At 38.5% G+C, this 27373-nt stretch overlaps 2 protein-coding genes across 2 annotated transcripts; one reads left to right on the top strand and one right to left on the bottom strand.

The window, feature by feature from the left end:
- Positions 1–6382: 6382 nt before the first annotated feature.
- LOC115929261 lies at positions 6383–7273 on the top strand. Its single transcript, XM_030997937.1, has one exon. The coding sequence runs from the start codon at positions 6383–6385 to the stop codon at positions 7271–7273; it is 891 nt and encodes a 296-aa protein (XP_030853797.1).
- Positions 7274–10946: 3673 nt separating this feature from the next.
- LOC105447097 (probable GPI-anchored adhesin-like protein PGA18) lies at positions 10947–16007 on the bottom strand. Its single transcript, XM_030998263.1, has 4 exons — positions 15644–16007; positions 14273–14545; positions 12219–12374; positions 10947–11218 (listed from the first exon to the last, which is right to left on the bottom strand). Exons 1-4 carry the CDS (start codon positions 15987–15989, stop codon positions 11058–11060), a joined length of 936 nt encoding a protein of 311 aa, XP_030854123.1. The 5' UTR covers positions 15990–16007; the 3' UTR covers positions 10947–11057.
- Positions 16008–27373: the final 11366 nt, after the last annotated feature.

The raw sequence follows: 27373 nt of genomic DNA, 5'->3' as shown, positions 1-27373 counted from the left end.
GCGGATCGAGTCGGCGGGAAGAGGGGAGGGGGGGGGGGGGGGTGAGACCAGGGGCGTCGCCAAAGGGGAGGGGGTGTGGGGGTGCGACACCCCTCTACCTGTCAGGATATTGTCGGTAAAATTGCGCTGCCGTAGGGAAAAAAGAGAAAAGGGGGAGGGGGAAAAAGAGAGGGTTAGGGAAAGAAAAGAAAAAAGAAAAGGAAAAGAAAAGAAAGAAAGGGAAAAAAAGGAAAGAAAGGAAAAGAAAGAAAAAGAAAGGAAAGAAAAGAGAAAAAAGAAAAAGAGGGAGGAGAGGAAAGAAAGGAAAAGAAAAAAAAGGGGAAAAAAGAGAAAAAAAGAGTAAAAGGGAAACAAAAGAAACGGGGGTGAAAAAGAGGAGAGAGAGGAGAGGTAAGAGCCTGAGAGAGGAGGAGTGGGAGAAAAAGAGAGAAGGGGGTTGTTGGGTGGAGTCGTCTCGTCGAGGGAGCAAGAAAGACATGGGTAAATATGTTGCTATGTCGGGTAAGCTGTGTCGGTATTCTTGCTCGATCCTCGTGTACTATATCAATGCAGAAGTTAGAAGTCGGTGAGATGTATATTGTCGGTCGGCCGACAAGTTTTTTTTCACTACGATCTGTGACGACTTCGCGAGTGACTTCAACTACAATACTTGTATTTTCTCGAAGTTTCACTTTCCTATAATATCAGTTTAAAAAATCAGAGGTTTAACATTTTCAGGTAAACGAAATTCAACCAAGGTTTAAGAGTCGACAACGGTACGACGAATCGTCTTCCTTTCTCTATATTGTGATAAAATGCCCAAAAAAAATCCGCGCTTTGCGCGGATGGGGAAAACTGAATTCAGACAATTTGGACTTATTAAGAGTACAAAACGGTACAACGAATCATCTTATTTCTCTAATAATTTAATGAAACGTCAAAATTTCCGCGCTTCAAGTGCGTTACCGATATACCAAAACATTTCCCTTAGAGATTACACGTAAACGGAAAATGGAATTCTCAAATCCCACTTTGTAAGTAAAATGTGAGTATGATCCCGGCATCTGATCGAAAAATAAAGGGCACAATTGTGATAGCTTAATGTCTCAGCAAAAACATACTCAAAGCTCAGCGTAAACGAAGATAAAACGACGGAGATATTGCTCGCGAAAGACGAGAATGTGGAATCCGATTTTGAGAAAAATTCATGTCCCATAGAGAATACACGCAACATGTGAAAAATTGACATGCCTCCTTTAATCGCAAAAATACGCAATGATACCATTGTCAAAATGAATTATTGTGATGACTGCATTTGTAGAGAATATTCTAAGGTAGAACATATCAAAATTTGAAAGAAAATCGACCATTATTTACAGAGATACAATCAATTTTGCAAAAATCTGCTGACGTCATAATATACAAATTGATATTTTGAGTTCGGAGGCAATTATAATAACGTCATGAGTTAATTGAGGGTCAAATGACAAATGAAATCTTATCTCCAACTCTTGCTTTTTCCAACCATGATATAAAAGTTGGCGTCAATTGACTATCTGAAGAGGTATTTTCATGTTTAAAATGGGATGTTTTTGATCAAATTTGCATTATATTTTCCATAGCAGCACGCGCGGATTTTGAACTTTGACGCGCGCTCACAGCCTTATGAAAGGTCAAGAGTGACTGAAATTAATGTAAATTGTCATTTACGGTAAGAGGAATCTAAATTATGTAAAAAAAAATGAATTTGACATTTTCCGCGCGTTGTGAGCGCGCACAACGCGCGCGTTGACACGTACGGACGGAACATTTTGAAATGCTTAAAATGACCTGATTCGTACTCTCCTTTAATAGTTAAGTGATTTTGAGCATTTTTAAATTTTGACGCTTGTTTGGAACAAGTATAGGTGGGCTGATCCAACAAAAAATTGAGACAAAATGAAGGGTACATTCGAGATAGCTTTTTGTCTCAGCTACAACATACTCGAAGTTTAGCGTAAATAAAGCTAAAACGACGTAGATATTGCTCGCGAAAGACGGGGATGTAGAATCAAGTTTTGAGAAAAAGTAATGTCCCATAGAGAATACACGCAAAATGTGAAAAATTGACATGCCTCCTTTAATTGCAAAAATACGCCATGATGCCTTTGTCAAAATGAAAATTTGTGAGACTGGATTTGTAGAAAATTGTCTCAGCTAGAACATATCAAAATTTTGAAGAAAATCAATTAATTTTTAGAAAGATACAATCAATTTTCCAAAAATATGCTGACGTCATAATAGGCAAATTAAAATTTTGAGTTCAGAGGCCATTATGATGACGTCATGAGTTAATTGAGGGTCAAATGACACATGAAATCATATCTCTGATTCATACTCAATCAAAATATGAACAAAAATGGGGGGTCACCTTGCATCCTAAAGAGCTACAATGGATTTTGCATAGGCATGTTTTTGCCCATATATGCTATGTATTACAAGAGCTCGCGCGCACGGAAATTTATGTTTAACGGTCGATCATTCCGTCATTGATAGTCATAAAGAGATAAACATGGTATCATTTTTTTTGTAAAAATATGTGGAATATTATGAAGGAAAAAAATGGCGATTCTATGTTGTGCAATAGTTTTACGCGCGAAAACGCGCACGCATGCGCGTGTGCGCGATTTTTTATAAAATGCTTTGAATGGCCTAAAACGTATGCAAAATGATTTTGAGACGATTTTGAGCATTTTAAAATTTTGCGCGCGCATTGACGCGCGGACGTACGCGCACGCGCGTGTTATTTGACCTGCAATTGACCGGACGGATATTGACCTTGATCATGATAAATATGAATGAGAAATAACCTTTGGTTATGAAGATATGATCATGTGTTGATTTTCGTAAAATTTTACAAAATGGCGCCTAGATGACGTCTTCAGTCAAGTCAATGTTGAAAACGTTTTCATGCTTTGTACATATGCCTATACATATGTGTGCCAAATTTGAAGGCATTTGATTGAGCCATTTTCAAGTAATCGTGCGTACAAAAAAGTGGTTCGAAATAAGAAAAATAAAGAATAACTAGATTTGTAATACTTGTTTGGAACAAGTATAGGTGGGCTGATCCAACAAAAAATTGAGACAAAATAAAGGGCACATTTGAGATATCTTATTGTCTCAGCTACAACATACTCGAAGCACAGCGTAAACGAAGCTAAAACGACGTAGATATTGCTCGCGAAAGACTAAAATGTAGAATCCAGTTTTGAGAAAAAGTCATGTCCTATAGAAAATACACGCAAAATGTGTAAAAATTGACATGCGTCCTTTAATCGCAAAAATACGCCATGATGCCTTCGTCAAAATGAAGAATAATAGTAACTAAATTTGTAGAAAATTGTCTCAGCTAAATCATATCAAAATTTGGAAGAAAATCGATCAATATTTACAGAGATACAATCAATTTTCCATAAATATGCTGACGTCATAATATGCAAATTGGAATTTTGAGTTCGGAGGCCATTTTGATGACGTCATGAGTTAATTGAAGGTCAAATGAGACATGAAATCATATCTCCAATTCATTATCTATCAAAAAATGAAAACAAAATTGGGGTCACCTTGCATCCTAAATAGCTACAATGGATTTTGTATAGGCAAGTTCTTGCCCATATATGCTATGTAATACAAGAGCTCGCGCGCACGGAAATTTATGTTAAACGGTCGATCATTCTGTTATTAATAGTCATAAAGAGTTTAACATGGTATTGTAACGAAATCGTTATTTACATTACCTAGCCTTTAGAGGGCGTTAGTTATTGTAATTGTCTATTGTTATTGTAGATGTCGCTATGGTTATGTCGCGCACTGCGATGCGCGTACGTGGGGTTAATCTTGTGGGCAGTTTGTGTTGAGCTGCGGAAGAAGGAAGTTGTGCCTTAATTTGTTTGGAAGTTCAGATTATTAAAGTTCTTGGAAACATTACTTGATCTGTAAGTGCATATTATTTCCTGTGTTGGTAACTTAATTTAGTTACGTGATTGTAAGCTGATCTGAGAGTGTCTGTTGCACAATATATTTTTGTGAGAACGTCGAGTACAGAGAAAGAGCGGGTTCTGACTGAAGAAGTGACGCTACCCAGAGAGTGAGAGACCCGTTTTCGTTACATTGGTGGCTAGCGGTGGGATTAAAACAGACACGAGACACGGTACTCGATCAGCATACGGCAGAGCTGATTATCAAAAATAAGGTTAATCGAGCATTAGCTCGACACGGCAACTCCTCACCGGCTTCAACACGGTGGTCTATAGCACCTCCCTGCTTCAACACAGTGGTCTATAGCACCTCACCGCTTCAACACAGCGCTCTATAGCACCTCACCGCTACAACACGGCGGTCTATAGCGCCTCACCGCTTCAACACAGCGTTCTATAGCACCTCACCGCTACAACACGGCAGTCTATAGCACCTCACTGCTTCAACACAGCGCTCTATAGCACCTCACCGCTACAACACGGCGGTATATAGCGCCTCACCGCTACAACACAGCGTTCTATAGCACCTCACTGCTTCAACACAGCGCTCTATAGCACCTCACTGCTTCAACACGGTGGTCTATAGCGCCTCACCGCTACAACACAGCGTTCTATAGCACCTCACTGCTTCAACACAGCGCTCTATAGCACCTCACTGCTACGACATAGGGCTGATAGCGCCTCATCGCTTCAACACATCACTCTGTGGCGCCTCCACACAACAACGACGCAGAAAGCATCAGTGTTTGGAAGAAACATTGTGGTATGGCTACTCAGAGACTGACTATAGAGGACGAGGTAGAAGTCCATGCAGCAGAAGTGCAGCGAGGCGACGAAGATCTACGTCGGTCCAAGACAGAGATTCAGTCATTATTAGAACAGAATCAGCTTCTCAGACTGCAGGTAAGAAGGCTGCATATCGATCAGTCTCCTGTAAGTTTCCCTTACCAGTCCCAGAGTGGAACACCACCCACTGCTGGTAGACGGGAACATGAGTCAACGGAGACTCATGCGACCACAATGAATGATAACTTGCTGGTCAATCCCAAGGGACCTGAATCACCAATGCATGGATGCCTAGAGGATCAAACGCAAGTTAAGGTGGCACACGAGCAGACTGCAGCTGCTGAGGCGAAGGAACTTCATGCTGCACAGTGGTCTCCAAGTAAAACATCAACAGCCGTTCGTCGGGCAGATGGGCTACGAACAGGCTTCTTACATAGGCAAGATTTGGATGCTTCAGATGTTCTTGCATCAATTCCTCACTACCAGCGACACAGGAGCGAAGTTCCAGGGGTACGGTCACCTGTTACACTGTCTAAGCCAAATGTATCGCCCGACAAATTCGATGGGAGGACACCTTGGAGGGATTACCTCAGCCATTTTGAAGCCTGCAAGGTCGCCAATATCTGGGGTGATGACCAGGCAAAGGTTTTCCTAGCAGCAAGTCTGAGGGGATCAGCACTGAAGATCTTGGGCAGCAAGGCAGCTGACACTTCTCGGATCGCATACCAAGACCTGGTAGTTCTTCTAGAGAAGAGATTTGGCCCAGGCCAGTTGGCAGAGAACTTCCTCCTTGAACTGCGTTACAGACGCCAAGGGCCCAGAGAGACCCTCCAGGAACTGGGTCAGGCCATACGGGAGTTATCCATGTTGGCATACCCGGAACTTACTGAAGAAGCCCAGGATCGGTTGGCAAGGACACACTTTGCAGAGGCGATTGAGGACCAATCCATCAGGGAAGGGGTCTTTCGATCTAAGCCAACAACTATGGATGAAGCCATCCAGGCGGCCTTGGCAACTGATAATTTTTTCAGACTCGAGGAACAACGGTCTGGCAGGAGGCAGAAGCAGGCAAGGGCCGTTGACACTGATTCGGCAGCTACGATCAATGAAATCTGGAGAGAGCTGAAGAGAATAGATGAGAGAATCGCCAAACAGGAACGACCCATCAAGTCAGAAGAATTCAGACGAGAGAGACCCAACTCGTACAGGCGGAGAACACCAACAGCCACAGATGAATGCTACGAGTGTCATGAGAAGGGGCATTTTAGGCGTAACTGCCCTCACGCAAGAGAATACAGGAGGCCTTCGGGAAACGAGGCTCAGCCAACCCAGAGGCCCGAGGGGAGGCTGGACGGACACCAGGGCATGTAACTGACACACCTCCATCTCCTCGAGAATATCCTTCAAGGAATTACATATCTGATAAAGCACGACGTGGTCTTTTTGTTGAAGTGGAGATAAGGGGAATCAAAGCAAGGTTGTTGGTAGATTCAGGTGCCACCGATACCATTTTATCTTCATCCGTGTACTATCGGATACATTCAACTAATAGGCCAGACTTGACAAAAGTGGGAGTTCGCAATGCAGATGGCAGTAGCATGGAAACGCTAGGTAGTGCATGGTTGGAGCTTGGTGTAGGAACATGCATCTTTCCACTAGAAGTAGTCTTCGGCAATACCGACCAGGTAGACGGGCTACTTGGGCTGGACTTCATGGAACCAAATGGGTGTATTATCGATCTGAAGACAAAGGAACTGCGGCTCAAGGGAGAGAGAATCAAATGTACGGATGCACGAGGAGTTTCATTTAGCTCCAGAGTATTGATAGGGGCAACTACAAGGGTGCAACCAGGTCATGAGGTTATTGTTCCAGGCTACACGACAGGGCTGCAAGATGGGACAGGTCTAGGTCTCATTGAACCTGCGGAGAGTAGCGAGCTCCTGAACAAAGGCATCATCGTTGCACGGGTAGTTGTAGAAAGGACGGAAACAACCCTCCCTGTTCGAGTCTTCAACCCAGGAAAGAAGGCATGCGTAATTCGCAGAGGTACACTTGCCGGCCATCTAACACCCATCAGCGGGGAGGACATTGAAGAAATTCCAGGCCAACCTTTACCAACAACCGATAATCATACAGTCCCAGACCATCTCGTAGATCTCTTTGAAAGAAGCAAGAGAGGGATAGACAAGGTCTTCCATGACAGAATTGCCAAGCTACTGTGCGAGAACCAAGACATTTTCGCAATTTCGGACTCAGACATTGGAAAGACTGGCCTTGTCAAACATCACATCAACACAGGGGATAGTCTACCAATCAGACAAAGGCCCCGTAGGTTTCCACCCAAGGAGCAGGAAGAGATTGATCGTCAAATCCAAGACATGCTTGAACATGATAGAATAGAGCCCTCAGACAGCCCTTGGTCATCCAATGTTGTTCTCGTAAAGAAAAAAACGGGTCAAAAAGGTTTTGCGTGGATTATCGTCGTCTGAATCACTTGACAATCAAGGACAGCTACCCAATAGCTCGCATTGATGATTCGCTGGACGCACTTGGAGGTGCAAAATGGTTTTCTACTTTGGACCTGGCCTCAGGATATTGGCAGGTCGAGCTAGATGAAGAAGCCAAAAAGAAAACAGCTTTCGTTGTTCGAGGAGGGCTATACAGCTGGAAAGTGATGCCCTTCGGGCTATGCAACGCCCCATCCACCTTTGAGAGGCTGATGGAGCAGGTCCTGTCCGGACTGCATTGGGAAGTACTCTTGGTTTACTTGGACGATGTCATTGTATTCGCCAAAACAATCGACGAAGAACTGACTAGACTGGGGATGGTCTTCCAACGTCTTCGGAAAGCAGGATTGAAGCTCAAAGCAAAGAAATGTCACCTATTTCGGGAGAGTGTCTTGTATCTGGGACATGTAGTGTCCAGGGAAGGAGTGTCCACAGACCCAGAAAAGATAAGAGCTGTCAAGGAGTGGCCAACCCCTACTAGTGTAAAGGACGTCCAGAGTTTCTTAGGACTGGCCTCGTACTATAGGAGGTTTACTGAAGGATTTGCCAATATCGCCCGGCCACTACATCGGCTAACCGAGAAAGCCCACACCTTCGTATGGACTGAGGAATGTGAAGATGCCTTCCAGGAACTCAAGAAGCGGCTGTACCAATCGCCTATCTTAGCATACCCAGACCCAGAACAGGATTATATCCTGGATACGGATGCTAGTAATGAGGGGATAGGGGCTGTCCTATCTCAAGTGGTAGATGGAAAGGAACGAGTCATATCATATGCTAGCAGAGCTCTGAACAAAGCAGAGAAGAACTATTGCGTTACCAGAAAGGAGTTGCTCGCCGTCGTAGAATTTTTGAAGAAATTCCGACAGTACTTGTATGGGCAGAAGACTACGGTCAGGACGGACCACGGAGCATTGCGATGGCTTCTGAATTTCAAAGATCCGCAAGGGCAGATGGCCCGCTGGCTTCAAGTGATAGCTGAGTATGATATCGAAATCATACACCGAGCTGGTCGCTCGCATGCCAATGCAGATAGTTTGTCAAGACGGCCTTGTCAACAAAAATCAAGCCGAAATAACGGCGATATTGCTCGCAAAAGACAATAATGTAGAATCCAGATTTGAGAAAAAGTCATCTCCCATAAGGATTACACGCCAAAAGTAATGGATCAAGTGATAATAGGGTAATATTAAAGTAAATATGGTTGTTTATTACATTATTTGCGATTGTACGTGTTTTAATATTCAAAGGAGATGGTACAGTGAAAGGTCAAAAAGAAAAAAAAAGTGAAGAAAACAATTTGTTGGAAACGCCCGGACTCGAACCAGGGACCTCGAGGTCGGAAGTCAAGTGCGTTACCGATATACCAAAACATTTCCAATAGAGATTACACGTAAACTGAAAATTGAATTCTCAAATCCCACTTTGTAAGTGAAATATAAGCATGATCCCGGCATCTGATCGAAAAATAAAGTCCACATTAGGGATAGCTTATTGCCTCAGCTACGACATACTCAAAGCTCAGCGTAAACAAAGATAAAACGACGGAGATATAGCTCGCGAAAGACGATAATGTAGATCCAGTTTTGAGAAAAAGTCATGTCCCATAGAGAATACACGCAAAATGTGAAAAATGGACATGCCTCCTTTAATCGCAAAAAACGCCATGATACCTTTGTCAAAATGAAATTTTGTGGGACTGCATTTGTAGAGAATATTCTCAGGTAGAACATATCAAAATTTGAAAGAAAATTGACCATTATTTACAGAGATACAATCAATTTTGCAAAAATCTGCTGACGTCATAATATGCAAATTGAAATTTTGAGTTCGGAGGCCATTATGATGACGTCATGAGTTAATTGAGGGTCAAATGACACATGAAATCATATCTCCAACTCATGCTTTTTCCAATCATGATATAAAAGTTGGGTGTCATTTAACTATCTGAAGAGCTATTTCGATTTTTAAAATGGCATGTTTTTGATCAAATTTGCATTATATTTTCCATAGCAGCACGCGCGGATTTTGAACTTTGACGCGCGCTCACGGCCTTATGAAAGGTCAAGAGTGACTGAAATTAATGCAAATTGTCATTTACGGTAAGAGGAATCTAAATCATGCAAACAAATTGAATTTGACCTTTAACGCGCGTTGTGAGCGCGCGCAACGCGCGCGGGGACACGTACGGACGGAAAATTTTGAAATGCTTAAAATGACCTGATTCCTACTCTCGTTTAATAAATAAGTGATTTTGAGCATTTTTAAATTTTGACGCACGCGTACGTGCGCGTCATGACCTTTATGTGACCTTTTAATGACATGACCTGTTGACCCTTGACCTGAAATATATGTGATATGAATATGAATGACCTTTGCTGATGCATCATGAAGATATGATGGATAACGTGATTTCACAAAATGGCGCCTTGAAGACGTCACGATGACCTGATGACCTTGAAAATGTTCCTGTCACGTCTCATGACAATTACTTATGACTGTGTCAAAATTAAAAGAAATTAACACAACTGATCTTGAGTTAACAGATAAACAAAAAACAGGAAGAAATAAAAAATAAATAATAACTAGAAATTTAATTCGTCATGGGGACGATTTAGGTGGTCTGTTTTCAATGTTATGATCATTGTAAAGTCAAAAAAGAAAAAAAAAAAGAAGAAAAAAAATTGTTGGAGACTCCCGGACTCGAACCAGGGATCTCGAGGTCCGAAGTCAAGTGCGTTACCGATATACCAAAACATTTCCCATAGCGATTACACTTAAACGGAAAATGAAATTCTCAAATCCCACTTTGCAAGTGAAATATGAGCATGATCCCGGCATCTGATCGAGAAATAAATTACACTCATGTGATAGCTTATTGTTTCAGCTACAACATACTCGATGCTTAGCGAAAACGAAGCTGAGACAACGGAGATATTGCTCGTGAAAGACGGGAATGTAGAATCCAGTTTTCAGAAAAAGTCATGTCCCATTGAGAATACACGCAAAATGAAAACAATTGACATGCCTCTTTTAATCGCAAAAATACGCCATGATGCTTTCGTCAAAATGAAAATTTGTGACAACTGCATCGAAAGAGAATTGTCTCAGCTAAAACATATCAAAATGTGGATGAAAATTGATCAATATTTACAGAGATACAATCAATTTTCCAAAAATTAATATTATTAATATAGAACTAAACATATTCACGATTTGTGCGCTTAGTTTATTTGGTGCTGTTTGACATTGAAAAAGACATATATTAGTTGTGACAAATGTTTAAACTTCTTACAGATGCAATAACCACATGAAATTCAGAGAACCCAACTCCTTTTAAGTAGAGTAGTTTGTCTACCTTTAAACATCAAACAAAACTTGACCTAACCTGGTGTTGTGCCTGGTGTTGTGTCTGGTATTGTTCCAGGTGTTGTCACAGGTGTTGTTGCAGGTGTTGTTCCGGTTGTCGTTCCTGGCGTTGTTGCAGGTGTTGTAGCTGGAGTGGTTCCAGGTGTTGTTCCTGAAGTTGTTCCCGAGGGAAAGAATCAAAAGTTATATGTATTAATAGAGAACTTAACATATTCAAGATTTGTGTGCTTAGTTTACTTGCTTATCAGTTGCTGTTTGGTATTGGAAATGACATATATTATAGGTGTGAGAAATGTTAAATCTTCTTACAGATGCAATAACAACACGACATTCAGAGAACCCAACTCCTTTAAAGTAGAGTAGTTTTTCTACCTTTAAACCTCAAACAAAACTTGACCTAACCTGGTGTTGTGACTGGTGTAGTACCTGGTGTTGTGCCTGGTGTTGTTCCAGGTGATGTCACAGGTGTTGTTGCATGTGTCGTTCCTGGTGTTGTTGCAGGTATTGTTGCAGGTGTTGTAGCCGGAGTGGTTTCTGGTGTTGTTCCTGGAGTTGTTCCTGAGGGGAAGAATCAAAAGTTATATGTATTAATAAAGAACTAAATATATTCAAGATTTGTGTGCTTAGTTTACTTGATTATCAGTTGCTGTTTAGCATTGGAAATGACATTCAGAGAACCCAACTCCTTGAAAGTACAGTAGTGTGTCTAACATTAAACCCCAAACAAAACTTGACCTAACCTGGTGTTGTGCCTGGTGTTGTTCTAGGTGTTGTTCCAGGTGTTGTAGCTGGCGGTGTCACAGGTGTTGTTCCAGGTGATGTTCCGGGTGTCGTTCCTGGCGATTTTCCAGGTGTTGTTGCAGGTGTTGTAGCCGGAGTGGTTCCTGGTGTTGTTCCTGGAGTTGTTCCTGAGAGAAAAAATCAAAAGCTATAAGTATTAATATAGAACTAAACATATTCAAGATTTGTGCGCTTAGTTTATTTGATTGTTGCTGTTTGACATTGAAAAAGATATATATTAGGTGTGACAAATGTTTAAACTTCTTACAGATGCAATGACCACATGACATTCAGAGAACCCAACTCCTATTAAGTAGAGTAGTTTGTCTAACTTTAATCCTCAAACAAAACTTGACCTAACCTGGTGTTGTGACTGGTGTAGTACCTGGTGTTGTGCCTGGTGTTGTTCCAGGTGTTGTCACAGATGTTGTTGCAGGTGTTGTTCCAGTTGTCGTTCCTGGCGTTGTTGCAGGTGTTGTAGCTGGAGTGGTTCCAGGTGTTGTTCCTGGAATTGTTCCCAAGGGAAAGGATCAAAAGTTATATGTATTAATATAGAACTAAACATATTTAAGATTTGTGTACTTAGTTTACTTGATTATCAGTTGCTGCTTTGCATTGGAAATGACATATATTAGGTGTGACAAATGGTTAATCTTCTTACAGATGCAATAACCACATGACATTCAGAGAACCCAACTCCTTTTAAGTAGAGTAGTTTGTCTACCTTTAAACCTCAAACAAAACTTGACCTAACCTAGTGTTGTGCCTGGTGTAGTACCTGGTGTTGTGCCTGGTGTTGTTTCAGGTGTTGTTCCAGGTGTTGTAGCTGGCGTTGTCACAGGTGTTGGTCCATGTGATGTTCCGGGTGTCGTTCCTGGCGTTGTTGCAGGTTTTGTTGCAGGTGTTGTAGCCAGAGTGGTTTCTCGTGTTGTTCCTGGAGTAGTTCGTGAGGGAAAAAAACAAAAGTTATAAGTTTTAATATAGAACTAAATATTTTTGAGATTTGTGCGCTTAGTTTATTTGATTATTGCTGTTTGACATTGAAAAAGACATATATAAGGTGTGACAAATGTTTAAACTTCTTACCGATGCAATGGCCACATGACATTCAGAGAACCCAACTGCTTGAAAGTACAGTAGTGTGTCTAACTTTAAAGGCCCACTGTACTACTAGTAGCTACTTGCGCCCTCTATATAACGAACAATGCCTAATCGGTGACCATTGGTCCCCCATGATCCTCTTTTTCTTTATGTTAACTGAGAACTGATTTGATGAGATAACCACCTGTCCAGTGACCTTGCAGGGCGCTCTAATCCCTCCTGTAAACTATGGCAGATAAGCTTTAAACCCTATACAAAACTTGACCTAGCTAACCTTGTGTTTTGCCTCGTGTAGTACCTGGTGTACCTTTCATCATCATATCAATGTCACTAATAAATGTCTCAATTTTATATTTGCCTATTTTACATTGGACTATTTGAATGTATTTCATATTGGCAAATTTGAGAAATATCAGCTTTTACCCGTGACTTTTATTTTGTAATGATATGACGTTGTCGATTCAATTCAACTCAATACAATTTTTAAATGTATTTGAAATTTTAGAGCCCTTTACTCAGTCTTACTTATTCATGGGGCGTCATGCATATGATATTCTTCCACATGGAAATGAAAATATTTAGAAAGTGCGACAATACTTTTACTATATAATAAATCTTCTTTAAAAGATGGAAAGAACTGATTTGTAATATGCAATATCTAATTCCTTTAGACAAGATTGCTAGAACGCTAAGGATCGCCATTGATTTGAACGACTCCATTGGTATGAATCATTCAGGAGCACACCTTCCACTTAATTTCCTAGCAATCTGGATATAATAATATATTATATTAGGAACAAAATAATGAGGATAAGATACCTCAGATAATAATTACAATTTAAAAAAAGAACGCGAACAAATTAGGTGAATCAAAAGACCATGGATAATTATTCTGACAAACTTATTACATGCCGTACTCCCACTCAATACAAATACAGAAGAAGAAAAAAAAACAGGGATTTCTTTTTATTGTCCTCAATATGCCCGGTTTGAATAGAAGGCCGAACCCAATCTCGCTAATAAAGGTTACATACCTTTGGTAAGTTCATGGTTCAACAAATTGGGTCTTCTTTACAGTTTCTAGTGAAAAGTTGGAAATTTGAATTATCCCTAATAATCTCAACATAAAAGCTATCTGAAACAATTTATCCCAACTTATCATCTTATAAAGGAGGGGGTAATAAAGTTTATTTCTTTTTCGTTATCCTAATGCAATCTGTACACGTATACTGTGGAAAGGGATGTTTAAAATATCAGAGAAAGAGAGAAATCATTACCGGTACTCATGAAGTTGGACTACGTTTATCCTGATTGATTTTGAAAATAGGGAATTTTTTTTTTTTTCTGGGCATGATTTGTATTCGTTAATTTGGTTAAAATGTGGTAAACTTCATGGAATGAGAAAGTTGCACTCGGCGTTCCGTAAATCAGTGAACTAAAATATGCCCACTTATACCGTGACTGTCTTTTTTTCTTTCTTCTTATTTCGTTTGTTATCTTCTATCAAAAAATTGGTTCTCGTTATCGGTGAGAAGGGACTATCCAAAATATGTTGGAGTTAGAAGTAATGCATGTTAAAGGTGTTTATCACCGAGCACGTACACAATTATACTCAGCAAAAGCCCATACCTTTACCACAGCAATCTTTCACACTAAATAGAAGAAACTTTATGGTATGGTGAATCATACTTCCTCACAAAAACGTGATGGAAATCGTATCACAAAGATTACCTGTAATAATATAGATTCCTGTGCATGTCTTATTCAATACGTCATCATAGATGAGGGCAACCACGTCATGGGTTCCTATGGACACACTGCTTCCAAATGGGGAACCTCCAAGTGTAAGATTAACCGAGACACCACCTCCGTGATATCTGTAACCACTTGCAGATTTGGTGACGTCATCTGCTCCGAAATCTGGGTTAAAGGTATACGTTGCCTTGTCCACATCTGTGCTTACATTGCGATTCAAGTCTGGACAATTCACAGGCAACTCGGTAACTGCCAAAATATCCAAAATGTAAAAAAATGAAGACAAAAATTAGTTAAAGTGACTCGGTAACATTGTTGAAGGTTGATGAAAAAAATTGCTTAATTTGTGTATAAAATGTTACTTACTATATTCCTTTTACTATACTAACCCTCTGACATGCAAAAAATCCTGAACAAATTCTCAAACCACAAAGATATCTATGGTTTTCTATGAAGGCGTCGAAGTGAGGCACCCTCTAACAGTGATTAACAATAAATTCTTCCAACCATTTTTGAATTTTCCCAACCGTTTTTTCATGAGAAAAATATATAAAACAGGCTATAAAAATCTGTCAAAACTTAACTGTCGGGAATGGAATGTAGAGCCATTTTATTGCTTTGTGACGATTTAACATTGACCTAAAATGTAATTAAATTGTCCTTGTCGTGATGCTGAACATGCTTTGACAAGTAGCATAATAGAAGTAGAATAATATAGTTGGGAGAATTAAGGAATCGATCAGATCAGTTTTTCCCAATTTGTACCATGAATAATGATTCGTTTTTTCTCACTCAAATTTTCAGATTATCTTTAATTGTACATCTAGGATTGAAGTCACTACCTTAGCGCCACTATCTCTCATCTGAACAATGTTACAAAGTCCCTTTAATTTTGACAATTATTTGTATATGTGTATAATAAATGATATCCTAAATTGAATCTCAATGCAACTATAAACAATCATATTTTTGCTGGATGGGATGCCTTCACGATATGCCACAAACTGTGCATTTCTTGCCTTATCCATAATTTTGCAACTGTTTTGGAGGAAAGTTGTGACTTGTGGAACAATTATATGACACAAAACTATTATGATGAAAATACATATATTTTACTACTAGGGCATGATAAAAGGCGTACGTGAGTTCTCTATGTCGAATGGTCAAGTAACTAAATTTTGGCAATCAACCATTACAAACAATTTCGAAACGCTGAATTGAGTGACTAAATAAGGCTCTGATTTGGACTGATAATACACGATGTATGTGGTAAATTAAATATGATAGTACTTTATTCAACGGCCAACTAAAAATGGCCGGGAACTAGCATTACATGTTCATACTTACGTGTGTTCTCTACATAGAAGAGACAAGTAGCTACATTCTGACAAGTATCTTCTGCGAACAGTGTAACAGGTGTGTGTCCTGGAGGGAACAAGTCTCCGTCCTGACCCTTTGTGACGTTGTACGAGACACCACTTGGGTCAACGTTATCATCCACGTAGGTGTATCCGCTTCCAACATTCAGTCCGAGAAAGGAATTTGGTAAGAAAAATAGTGTCGTTACATTTGAACATGTCACATTTGGTGGATCCATGTCAAACGTACAAGGGCCTGGAAGTGGAATAAGTGAAAAAGAACAGACCGTGTCAGCAATAAAACTGTGTATCACAGAAACAAGTCTGTTTCCCATATTTACAATCGCTTTTCATGTAATCAAAAACTAACCTTCGCGTGCAGGCGCGCCGGAAGCAGTTTGGGATGGGGGGGGGGGGGGGGTGGGGCTAAAATTCCATGGAGCTCACCTTTCAGGGGCAATGACGTAATGACGTAAACTATTGTTGATACAAACTGAATTTTGTAAATGGATTTCATTTGCCCTCTTTTTTTGTTTCCCTTTTCCCCCTCCTCTTTCTTACTTTTTCTCTCCTATTTATTTTTCTTCGCTTTATTCCTTTCATCATTCTATCAATGTCACTAATAAATGTCTCAATTTTATATTTGCCTATTTTACATTGGACTATTTGAATGTATTTCATATTGGCAAATTTGAGAAATATCAGCTTTTACCCGTGACTTTTATTTTGTAATGATATGACGTTGTCGATTCAATTCAACTCAATACAATTTTTAAATGTATTTGAAATTTTAGAGCCCTTTACTCAGTCTTACTTATTCATGGGGCGTCATGCATATGATATTCTTCCACATGGAAATGAAAATATTTAGAAAGTGCGACAATACTTTTACTATATAATAAATCTTCTTTAAAAGATGGAAAGAACTGATTTGTAATATGCAATATCTAATTCCTTTAGACAAGATTGCTAGAACGCTAAGGATCGCCATTGATTTGAACGACTCCATTGGTATGAATCATTCAGGAGCACACCTTCCACTTAATTTCCTAGCAATCTGGATATAATAATATATTATATTAGGAACAAAATAATGAGGATAAGATACCTCAGATAATAATTACAATTTAAAAAAAGAACGCGAACAAATCAGGTGAATCAAAAGACCATGGATAATTATTCTGACAAACTTATTACATGCCGTACTCCCACTCAATACAAGTACAGAAGAAGAAAAAAAAACAGGGATTTCTTTTTATTGTCCTCAATATGCCCGGTCTGAATACCTTCCAGGGGCAATGACGTAATGAGCACAACAAAAAATAAAAAATCGGGTGGGGGGGGGGGCAGAAGAAAATTCTTTATTGACCACCGCTTTTACATGGCTCCCCGGAACGTTTTTCGAAGTGGAGTAATACACCCACAACAAAAAGTGAGTCATTTGACACATTTAAGCATAATTTTCGTGAGTCAGGTGTAAATTGACTCATTAGTAACAACCAATGAGTCTCTATTGACTCATTTATATTTCACCAGTGTGTCAATCATGAGCTGACGCATTTGCAAAATGCTTCGACTGACTCACATGGTCGTCAAAAATGAGTCAAGATCGACATAAGAGCATTTTAGAAGAAAAAAGTGAGTCAACTTGAAAGTGAGGCTGTATGCATGCGCGCGCATGCTTTCGTGACGTCATCCAAAATGCGCATTCTCGAGCCATATTTGAATTCCCGATCGACGACGCGACGTCGCCATCTTATATCTTGGATTCAGAAGAGTTTTGACTGCAGCTACACCCACAACAAAAAGTGAGTCACCCTTACTCAAATTGATGAGTCACTGGTTTGTCCGTACAGTGAAACACTTGAAGGATCGTGTGAGTCACTATGACTCGATACGATCCTTCAAGTGTTTCGCTGTACGGACAAACCAGTGACTCATCAATTTGAGTAAGGGTGACTCACTTTTTGTTGTGGGTGCATCATGACATAGACCCCCCTACTCCCTAGGCCTATTACACACATACCATACCATGCCAGAGTCACTGTCCACATTTGCAATGGAAAATATATCCTAAAATATCACATTTTAGCGATGTAATCGGTGGTCCCGCTACCCGAATCTGAAAAATCTACTTTGTACGCACTAAATTAAGCCTTAACTTGAGATTTATTTGTCACCCATACTGTCACGAAACAATCTTGAATTGATTCGTTTTACATCAAATAACAAGGATCTAGGAGTTTCGTTGTATAAAACAATGATGCAAGATCATGCATGTTTTCATTCGACACGGCTTCGTGCGATACAGTAGAATCTATACACTATGAACATGACTGACAATGAGAGCGGACCAAATATACAGTTCCTCAGGTAGACAAAGGAACATCCCTTCACAGCTATTATTTAAAAAGGTGAATATGCATGTGACACCTGTTCTACACATTTTTACATAATAGCAGTGAAGGGATGTTCCTTTGTCTACCTGAGGAACTGTATATTTTGTCCGCTCTCATTGTCAGTCATGTTCATAGTGATAGTTAAGTTACACACAGCCTCATCAACTCGAGTGCGGATATCGTAAAATGAACGCATGCATCATTTGTATAATGAGCCCACGAATCCAGTCATAAAAAGCATCGTTTAAAACCATTTGAATAATTATGCGTACCAATTTTTCACTAGCTGCAGTCAAAACTCTTCTGAATCCAAGATATAAGATGGCGACGTCGCGTCGTCGATCGGGAATTCAAATATGGCTCGAGAATGCGCATTTTGGATGACGTAACGAAAGCATGCGCGCGCATGCATACAGCCTCACTTACAAGTTGACTCACTTTTTTCTTCTAAAATGCTCTTATGTCGATCTTGACTCATTTTTGACGACCATGTGAGTCAGTCGAAGCATTTTGCAAATGCGTCAGCTCATGATTGACACACTGGTGAAATATAAATGAGTCAATAGAGACTCATTGGTTGTTACTAATGAGTCAATTTACACCTGACTCACGAAAATTATGCTTAAATGTGTCAAATGACTCACTTTTTGTTGTGGCTGTAGTGAAAAATTGGTACGCATAATTATTCATATGGTTTTAAACGATGATTTTTATAACTGGATTCGTGGGCTGAATCTTCTGATTATTATACAAATGATGCATGCGTTCATTTTACGATATCCGCACTCGAGTTGATGAGGCTGTGTGTAACTTAACTATCACTATGAACATGACTGACAATGAGAGCGGACAAAATATACAGTTCCTCAGGTAGACAAAGGAACATCCCTTACTGCTATTATGTAAAAATGTGTAGAACAGGTGTCACATGCATATTCACCTTTTTACATAATAGCTGTGAAGGGATGTTCCTTTGTCTACCTGAGGAACTGTATATTTTGTCCGCTCTCATTGTCAGTCATGTTCATAGTGTATAGATTCTACTGTATCGCACGAAGCCGTGTCGAATGAAAACATGCATGATCTTGCATCATTGTTTTATACAACGAAACTCCTAGATCCTTGTTATTTGATGTAAAACGAATCAATTCAAGATTGTTTCGTGACAGTATGGGTGACAAATAAATCTCAAGTTAAGGCTTAATTTAGTGCGTACAAAGTAGATTTTTCAGATTCGGGTAGCGGGACCACCGATTACATCGCTAAAATGTGATATTTTAGGATATATTTTCCATTGCAAATGTGGACAGTGACTCTGGCATGGTATATGGTATGTGTGTGATAGGCCTAGGGAGTAGGGGGGGGGGGGGTCTATGTCATGATGCACCCACAACAAAAAAAGAGTCACCCTTACTCAAATTGATGAGTCACTGGTTTGTCCGTACAGTGAAACACTTGAAGGATCATGTGAGTCACTATGACTCGATACAAATAGTCTCTTAGATAAATAAGACTCATTTGTATCGAGTCATAGTGACTCACATGATCCTTCAAGTGTTTCGCTGTACGGACAAACCAGTGACTCATCAATTTGAGTAAGGGTGACTCACTTTTTGTTGTGGGTGTAGGGACTCATAGTTTTTAGATTCTGCACGACGAGAACGCGAACTGCCTTTTAAAGGCAATGTGACGTCACTGCCAGTGCCTTAAAAGGATGTCACATCGCCTTAAAAGGGCAGTCTACGTTCTCGTCGTGCAGAATCTAAAAGTTCCTAATAACGATCAGGTTGAGCGTAGCAAGCGTAAATTCCGGTTGGGTCCAGGGGCTGAGCCCCCGGGAGCTCAGGGTTTTTAGGCATTAAATAACGGTCAGATGAGCATATTTAGATACCTTAATTGTGAACTGGCAGGTCACAAATTTGCAGGGGGTTCAGGGGGCAGAGCCCCCGGAAGCTCAGGGATTTTTAGGTATTTAATAACGGTAACGGTCAGATGAGCATCCAGGGGCCCGCCGTAGGGCCATTGGTGGGGTTCAAGGGACAGAGCCCCTGAAAGTTCAGGGGTTTTAGGTATTTAATTACGGTCAGATAAGGAGCCAAGGTCCCTCTTTAAGGCCCTTGTTGAGAAGCCCGGAGGTTATAGGTATTCAATTATGGTCAGATAACCATCCAGGGGCTCTTTTTAGGGCCCATGTTAGTGTTAAGGGGGCAGACCCCCTAAGCTCAGGGGTTTTAGATATTTATTTACGGTCAGAAAAGCATCCAGGGGCTCTCTTTAAGGCCCTTGTTGGGATAAAGGGGGTGCACCCCCGGCCAGATGAGTATATTTTGTTACCTCATTTGTGACATTTTGACATTTGTGACATTTCTTCCTTTTTTTTTCTTTTGCTCTTTAACATCCTTTTTCAAAAAAAAGGGAAGGGGTTGCGCTGAAGCCCCCGAGTCCCGACGTTCTGCAGGCCTGACATGAAGGTTTCTAAATAAGCACATTTTTTGGCCGGACTGTAAATTTGGGAATGTGTTATTTTCCAAGAAACGCATAAAAAGGTACGATTTACAACAACAAAAAATAGAGAAAAAATACCGGAAAATGTTATTTCAAGCAATATTTGTAAATCACTGGTATGGAATTAGTAATACCCCCATCAGTATGCCAGTGTTCAGGGGCTCATGTCTTCTCACTTCTATAATAAAAAACACACACGCTTTCCTATCCTCTCACAATAGTTCCACGATATGCGCGTATCGCTATATAAAATACACCATTGATAGATATACGGCATGCGGAATGTTTAGGAAAATTTAATTCCTGTTAACTTTTCTTTTCTTTGAATGGAATATAATTTGTTAGTGATTCAATTCAAGTTTTATTATTTGTATGTTGTTTTTTGTTAAAAAATACAAACCATCTTTACTCCTTTACGTTTTTTTTAATTTTTGTTTTAGGAGGGGGGTTAAACTGCGTTTTGCCCCCATAAAAAATGAACAAGTCAATATTGTAGGAAATCTGTTTTCAGTTGGTATTACGTAAGCACAGTTTACACTGTATGTTTACAAGATTAAGAGGTAAAGAAATAGATCAGTGCTACAAAAATGAATATTCCGCTTGCTCTTTTCAGTAAAGAGTCACTACAACATAGAGCAAAAGATTTTAGTTATCAGAATCGGGTCATATCCCTTTTGAATGATTTGACATGCCATTACATTTATATACACTAAACTCATTATAATTTGTAAAAAAAAATAGCTTTGCAATTATGTTCATTCTTTATGGGATGTCGTCTGCTTGGGCAGTATTGGCCCATATAGTGACGTCATTGGTGCCAGTTAAAAATGTCAGAGGAAAAAATGTCAGAGGTAAAAATGTCAGAGGTAAAAATGTCAGAGGTAAAAAAGTCAGAGGAAAAAATGTCAGAGGAAAAAATGTCAGAGGTAAAAATGTAAGAGGTTTAAACGTCAGTGGAAAAAATGTCAGAGGTACAAATGTCAGAGGTAAAAATGTCAGAGGTAAAAATGTCAGAGGTAAAAATGTCGGAGGAAAAAAGGTCGGAGGAAAAAATGTCAGAGGTAAAAATGTCGCTGTAAAGTCAGGCAGTTCTAAGTTGGACTAAGATCTAATTTCAGGCCAAGTGTCATGACAATGGCTTGTTCCATTATTGAGATATCCTGCGAACAAGTTTATGGAAGAATAATAATAAATTCTTCCATACAGACACAAAATAAATACTAGACTTTAATTCGTCACTTAGACGAATTAGGTGATACGTATGATAATGGTTTAAATAACGAATAATGTATTACACGATATATTATTTTATAAAATGCTTCTCCCATTATGATCTATCTATATGTCAAGTTAAAATTGTGTCCCCTTGATCATCATGGATCTCGGGAAGATAGATTGAAACAATATATGACCGTTGACCCTGTACAGTAACCAGTTACACCTTTGACTCTAATTTACATCATGAAGAACACATTTTGACGATTTTATCTTATTAAAAGAAATAAAAATGTAATTGATAAATGATTATCATCATTATGATAAAGATGATCATGATCATGAGCGTGATCCTGATATCTAATTTAAAAAAAATGAGGAATGATTAAGATAGCATATAGTCTCAGCTACAACATACTCAAAAATCTACTAAATCCATGCAGAAAATAGACATAATACTTGTTTGGAACAAGTATAGGTGGGCTGGTCAACTAAAATTTGAGACAAAATAGAGCAAAAATAAACGAGATACTGCTAAAAAACAATGTCATTGACGTAATGATGTAAACGAAATTCACCTTCCTTAGGCATAACACGCAACGTAAAAAAATTCTGATACGTGCCCTTTAATCGTAATTTTCACTATGATGACGAAATCAAAATGAATAATGGTGACAACTGACCTTGTAGAGAATTGTCTCAGCTACATCATATCGAAATTTGGAAGAAAATCGATCAATATTTACAGAGATACAATCAATGTTACATAAATATGCTGACGTCATAATATGCAAATTCGTATTTTGAGTTCCAAGGCCATTATGATGATGTCACGATTCACTTAATGGCTAAATGAGACATGATATCATATTTCCGACTCATACTCTATCTAAATATGAAAAAAAAAATGAAGGTCACCGTTCATTTCAAAGAGCTATAATGGATTTTGTATAGTCATGTTTTTGCCCATATATGCTATGTAATAAAAGAGCTCGCGCGCACGGACATTTATCTTGAATCGACGCTCATCTTGTTATTAATGGTCATGAAGAGATAAACAGGGTATCATATTCCTCGAAAAAATATGAGAAATATCATGAAAGAAAAAAAAATGGCGAATCTATGTTGTGTAATGGTGTTACGCGCGAAAACGCGCGCGCATGCGCGTGTGCGCGATTTTTTAAAAAAAGCTTAAAAAGACCTGAAACGTATGCAAAAAAAAATTGAGATGGTTTTGAGCATTTAAAATTTTTGCGCGCGCACTGACGCGCGGACGTACGCGCATGCGCGCGTTTTTTGACCTGAAATTAACCGGACTAATATTGACCTTGATCATGATAAATATGAATCAGAAATAACTTTTGGTTATGAAGATATGATCATGAGATGATTTTCAGAAAATTTTACAAAATGGCGCCTAGATGACGTCATCAGTCAAGGTCAAGGTTGAAAACCTTACCGTGTCTTGTCCATATGCCTTTACATATGTGTGCCAAATATCAAAGCATTTGTTTGAACCATTTCAAAGTTATCTTGCTAACAAAAAAGTGGGTCAAAATAAGAAAAACTAGACATATAATACTTGTTTGGAACAAGTATAGGTGGGCTGGTAAACTAAAATTTGAAAACAAAATAGAGCAAAAATAAGCGAGAAACTGCTTTAAAATTCTTAATAACAATATCATGTTGATTCATTACGTCAACGCAATTCACCTTCTATAGTCATAACACGCAAATTGTGAAATTTCTGACATGAGGCCTTTAATCGAAATTTTCACTCTGATGACATCATCAAAATGAAAAATGGTGCTGACTTAGCTTGTAGAGAATTGTCTCAGCTACATCATATCGAAATTTGGAAGAAAATCGATCAATATTTACAGAGATACAATCAATGTTACATAAATATGCTGACGTCATTATATGCAAATTCGTATTTTGAGTCCCAAGGCCATTATGATGATGTCACGATACACTTAAGGGCCAAATGAGACATGGAATCATATTTCCGACGCATACTCTATCTAAATATGAAAAAAAACATTGAAGGTCACGGTTCATTCCAAAGAGCTATAATGGATTTTGCATAGGCATGTTTTTGACCATATATGCTATGTAATAAAAGAGCTCGCGCGCACGGACATTTATCTTGAATTGACGCTCATCTTGTTATTAATGGTCATAAAGAGATAAACATGGTATCAAATTCCTTGAAAACATCTGAGAAATATCATGAAAGAAAAAAAATGGCGATTCTATGTTGTGTGATGGTGTAACGCGCGAAAACGCGCGCGCATGCTCGTACGCGCGATTTTTTATAAAATGCTTTAAATGACCTGAAACGTATGCAAAATAAATTTGAGACGATTTTGAGCATTTAAAATTTTTGCGCACGCACTGACGCGCGGACGTACGCGCACGCGCGCGTTTTTTGACCTGAAATTGACTGGACTGATATTGACCTTGATCATGATAAATATGAATGATAAATACCTTTTGGTTATGAAGATATGATCATGAGATGATTTTCAGAAAATTTCACAAAATGGCGCCTAGATGACGTCATCAGTCAAGGTCAAGGTTGAAAAACTTACCGTGTCTTGTCCATATGCCTATACATATGTGTGCCAAATATCAAAGCATTTGATTGAACCATTTCAAAGTTATCTTTTTTTTTTTTTTCTTTTTTTTTTCCATCTTTATTTCACAATTCACAAGTTTTACATGTCAAGAAAATAATTACATGCATGAAACATCAAAATTAAATCAATCATAAAATATGCAAATATAGAAAACAAACATTCAGTACAGGAGAGATTAAAAAAAAAATGAACACCTACTTTTTCAGTCTCTAAACACTTGCCATTTTTTCTCATGGAATTCGAGACGATTCTTTTTGAAAGCAATAATACGTTCTGTTCTTTCTAAATGTCTAACAGAAACTAGGAAAGGCTGAAACTTGGGAATCGTGTTCTGTATCTTACAAGAGAAAATGAAATATTTAGCATGGAGTATAACTGTGTTTACTAAATAAAAATTATTAATCATTAAAGTCCCAAAGCAAATTTCTTCCTCAGAGAACATGTTTTGTCGAAATTGTTTATCTTTAAGCCAAGAAAATATTTCGTTCCAGAATTTACACACAATCTCACACTTTAAAAAGAGATGTAATAAGGTTTGTGGATAGGTTTCACAGAAATTACAATCAGGAGATTCATGAATCCCCATTTTACATAGCAAATATTCAGTCGCAATTTTCCTGTGAATGAACTTAAATTGGAAATTTCTCATTTTATTTTCATTTGAAGATTTGTAAATCAAAGAGAAACGATTTTTCCATATTAACGAGCTGTTCAAATCAACTGATAAATCAGATTGCCATTTATTTTGGTGATCTGTTTCTGATATTGAAATTGTATGTTTTTTCAAAAAAAGAAGGTAACATAATTTTGAAACTTTTTTCAGTCTTAGGAAGTCATTCAAAAGAATATCGCTTGCATTCAACAACAATAAAATATCATGTTTACAGTCACCATGCTTTATAGTATCTTTCCAATTCTTAGGAATGGCAGCTAATATTGAAAAATAGGTTAGAAATGAATCTGAACCATACTTCTGTAACACTTGATCAAACGGTATAAAGGACCCATCATGGTTTAATATATCTTTTATATATATCATATTTTCTTTAAACCACCTTTCAACAAAAATCGGTTTACCATCAATCAAAATGTGAGAGTTAAACCATAAGGGTTGTGAAATGATTTCCTTAAACTTAACTGGATTATAGTACTTGTAATGACACCACGCAGTAAGAACATCCTTCCAAAATGGATCTATGTTTTCATTAAAAACCATGTGCTTTGAACAAATATTCCACTTAAAGAAGTGGTCTCCGCCAAACTTTTTGAGAGATGATTTCAAAAAGATTTTCCATTTACTTTCATTTTGATAATCAAGGTATCTTTTAACCCATGTAATTTTCATTGCATCATTAAAAGATGACAAATGGAGCATTTTTAGACCCCCTTCGTTATATTCATTGTAAAGTAGGGAACGTTTGATCTTGTCATTTTTGTTACTCCATAAAAATTTGAATAATAATTGCTGAATTTCCACAATAAAGGACGGAGGAGGGTTGGGTATAGTGCTCAAGAGATAGGTCAGTTTTGGAATGATAAGGGATTTTATAATAACAATTTTTCCATAAAGCGTAAGGGTTCTGCAGTTCCAAATATTTAAGGTTGTTTTAATATCCTTAAGTTTGGGTTTGAAGTTGAGTTCATAAAAATTCAGGCAATTGTTGATAGGGATATTAACTCCTAAGTACATGAAATTATCCGACGGCCATGTAAATGGGATATCACGACACAATATTTGTTTAAAATCCCCCAATCTTATTATATTACACTTTTCAATGTTAATTTTCAACCCAGACATATCTCTAAAAACATCCAAGACTTTCATACAACGTTTAATATTTAGTTCATTTGGCTCAAGAAAAATAGTTGTGTCGTCTGCATATTGACTGATTTTGATCTCCATATCGTGAACTTTCAAACCTATAATGTATTTATTTTGTCGAATTAAAGAGCCGAGGAGCTCGACCGCTACGATGAACAAATATGGAGATAATGGGCACCCTTGTCTTACTCCTCGCTGTATTTCGAAGGGGTTTGAAGAAAATCCATTGTTTATTACACACCCATCAATATTAAAATATAACAGTTGAACCCATTGGATAAAGGCTTGATCAAAACCAAAAATGTTCAAAGCGTAATATAAAAATTCCCAGTCAATCATATCGAACGCCTTTTCGAAGTCAATACTCAAAGCCACGCCTTCGATATGATGTGCTCTACAGAAATTTTGAATGTCAATGAATAGACGTATGTTTTCTCCAATGAAACGGCCTTTGAGGAAACCATACTGGTCATTGCTTATCAGTTTTGGTAAAACCTTTTGAATACGTAAAGAAAGAAGCTTCGCTAAAATTTTATAGTCACTGTTCAGGAGCGATATTGGACGCCAGTTCTTAAGAGATAACAGGTCCTTACCCTTTTTTGGAAGCAACGTAATAACACTTCGTCGCATTGAATTAGGGAGAGACTTTTCCGAAAAAGAACTATTATAAACGGAACATAACAGTTCCTTTATTTCGGGCCAAAAGGCTTTGTAAAATTCAATAGGGAGACCGTCAGAGCCTGGTGACTTATCGTTAGAAAAAGTTAAAATAGATTCAAAACATTCCTTTTCCCATATCTTTTCACCCAAACAACTTTTGTCTCTCAAATCTAATACAGGCAAGTTCAACTCGTCTACAGGCGCAAAAGATCTAGCACCTGTGATATTCGATGAATACAAACGATTATAAAAAGACCTTTCTTCCTCAAGAATACCTTTTGCATCAGTTACAACGCCGTTCTCAGTCCGTAGTCTTGAGATACATTTTTTCTGAAAGTTTCTTTTTTCTAGATTGAAAAAATACTTAGTGTTGTGTTCACCCTCAGCAATCCACTTAGCCTTGGTACGCACAATGGTACCACGCACAACTTCTTCTTGTAATTCTTCAAATTCACTCTTTTTACTTTTTAGTTCGT

Source organism: Strongylocentrotus purpuratus, unplaced genomic scaffold, assembly GCF_000002235.5.
Source record: "Strongylocentrotus purpuratus isolate Spur 01 unplaced genomic scaffold, Spur_5.0 spur5_scaffold_4, whole genome shotgun sequence".
Classification (NCBI taxonomy): Eukaryota; Metazoa; Echinodermata; class Echinoidea; order Camarodonta; family Strongylocentrotidae; genus Strongylocentrotus; species Strongylocentrotus purpuratus.
Note: the sequence above shows the minus strand (reverse complement) of the source record. Positions and strands in the feature narration are given on the sequence as shown.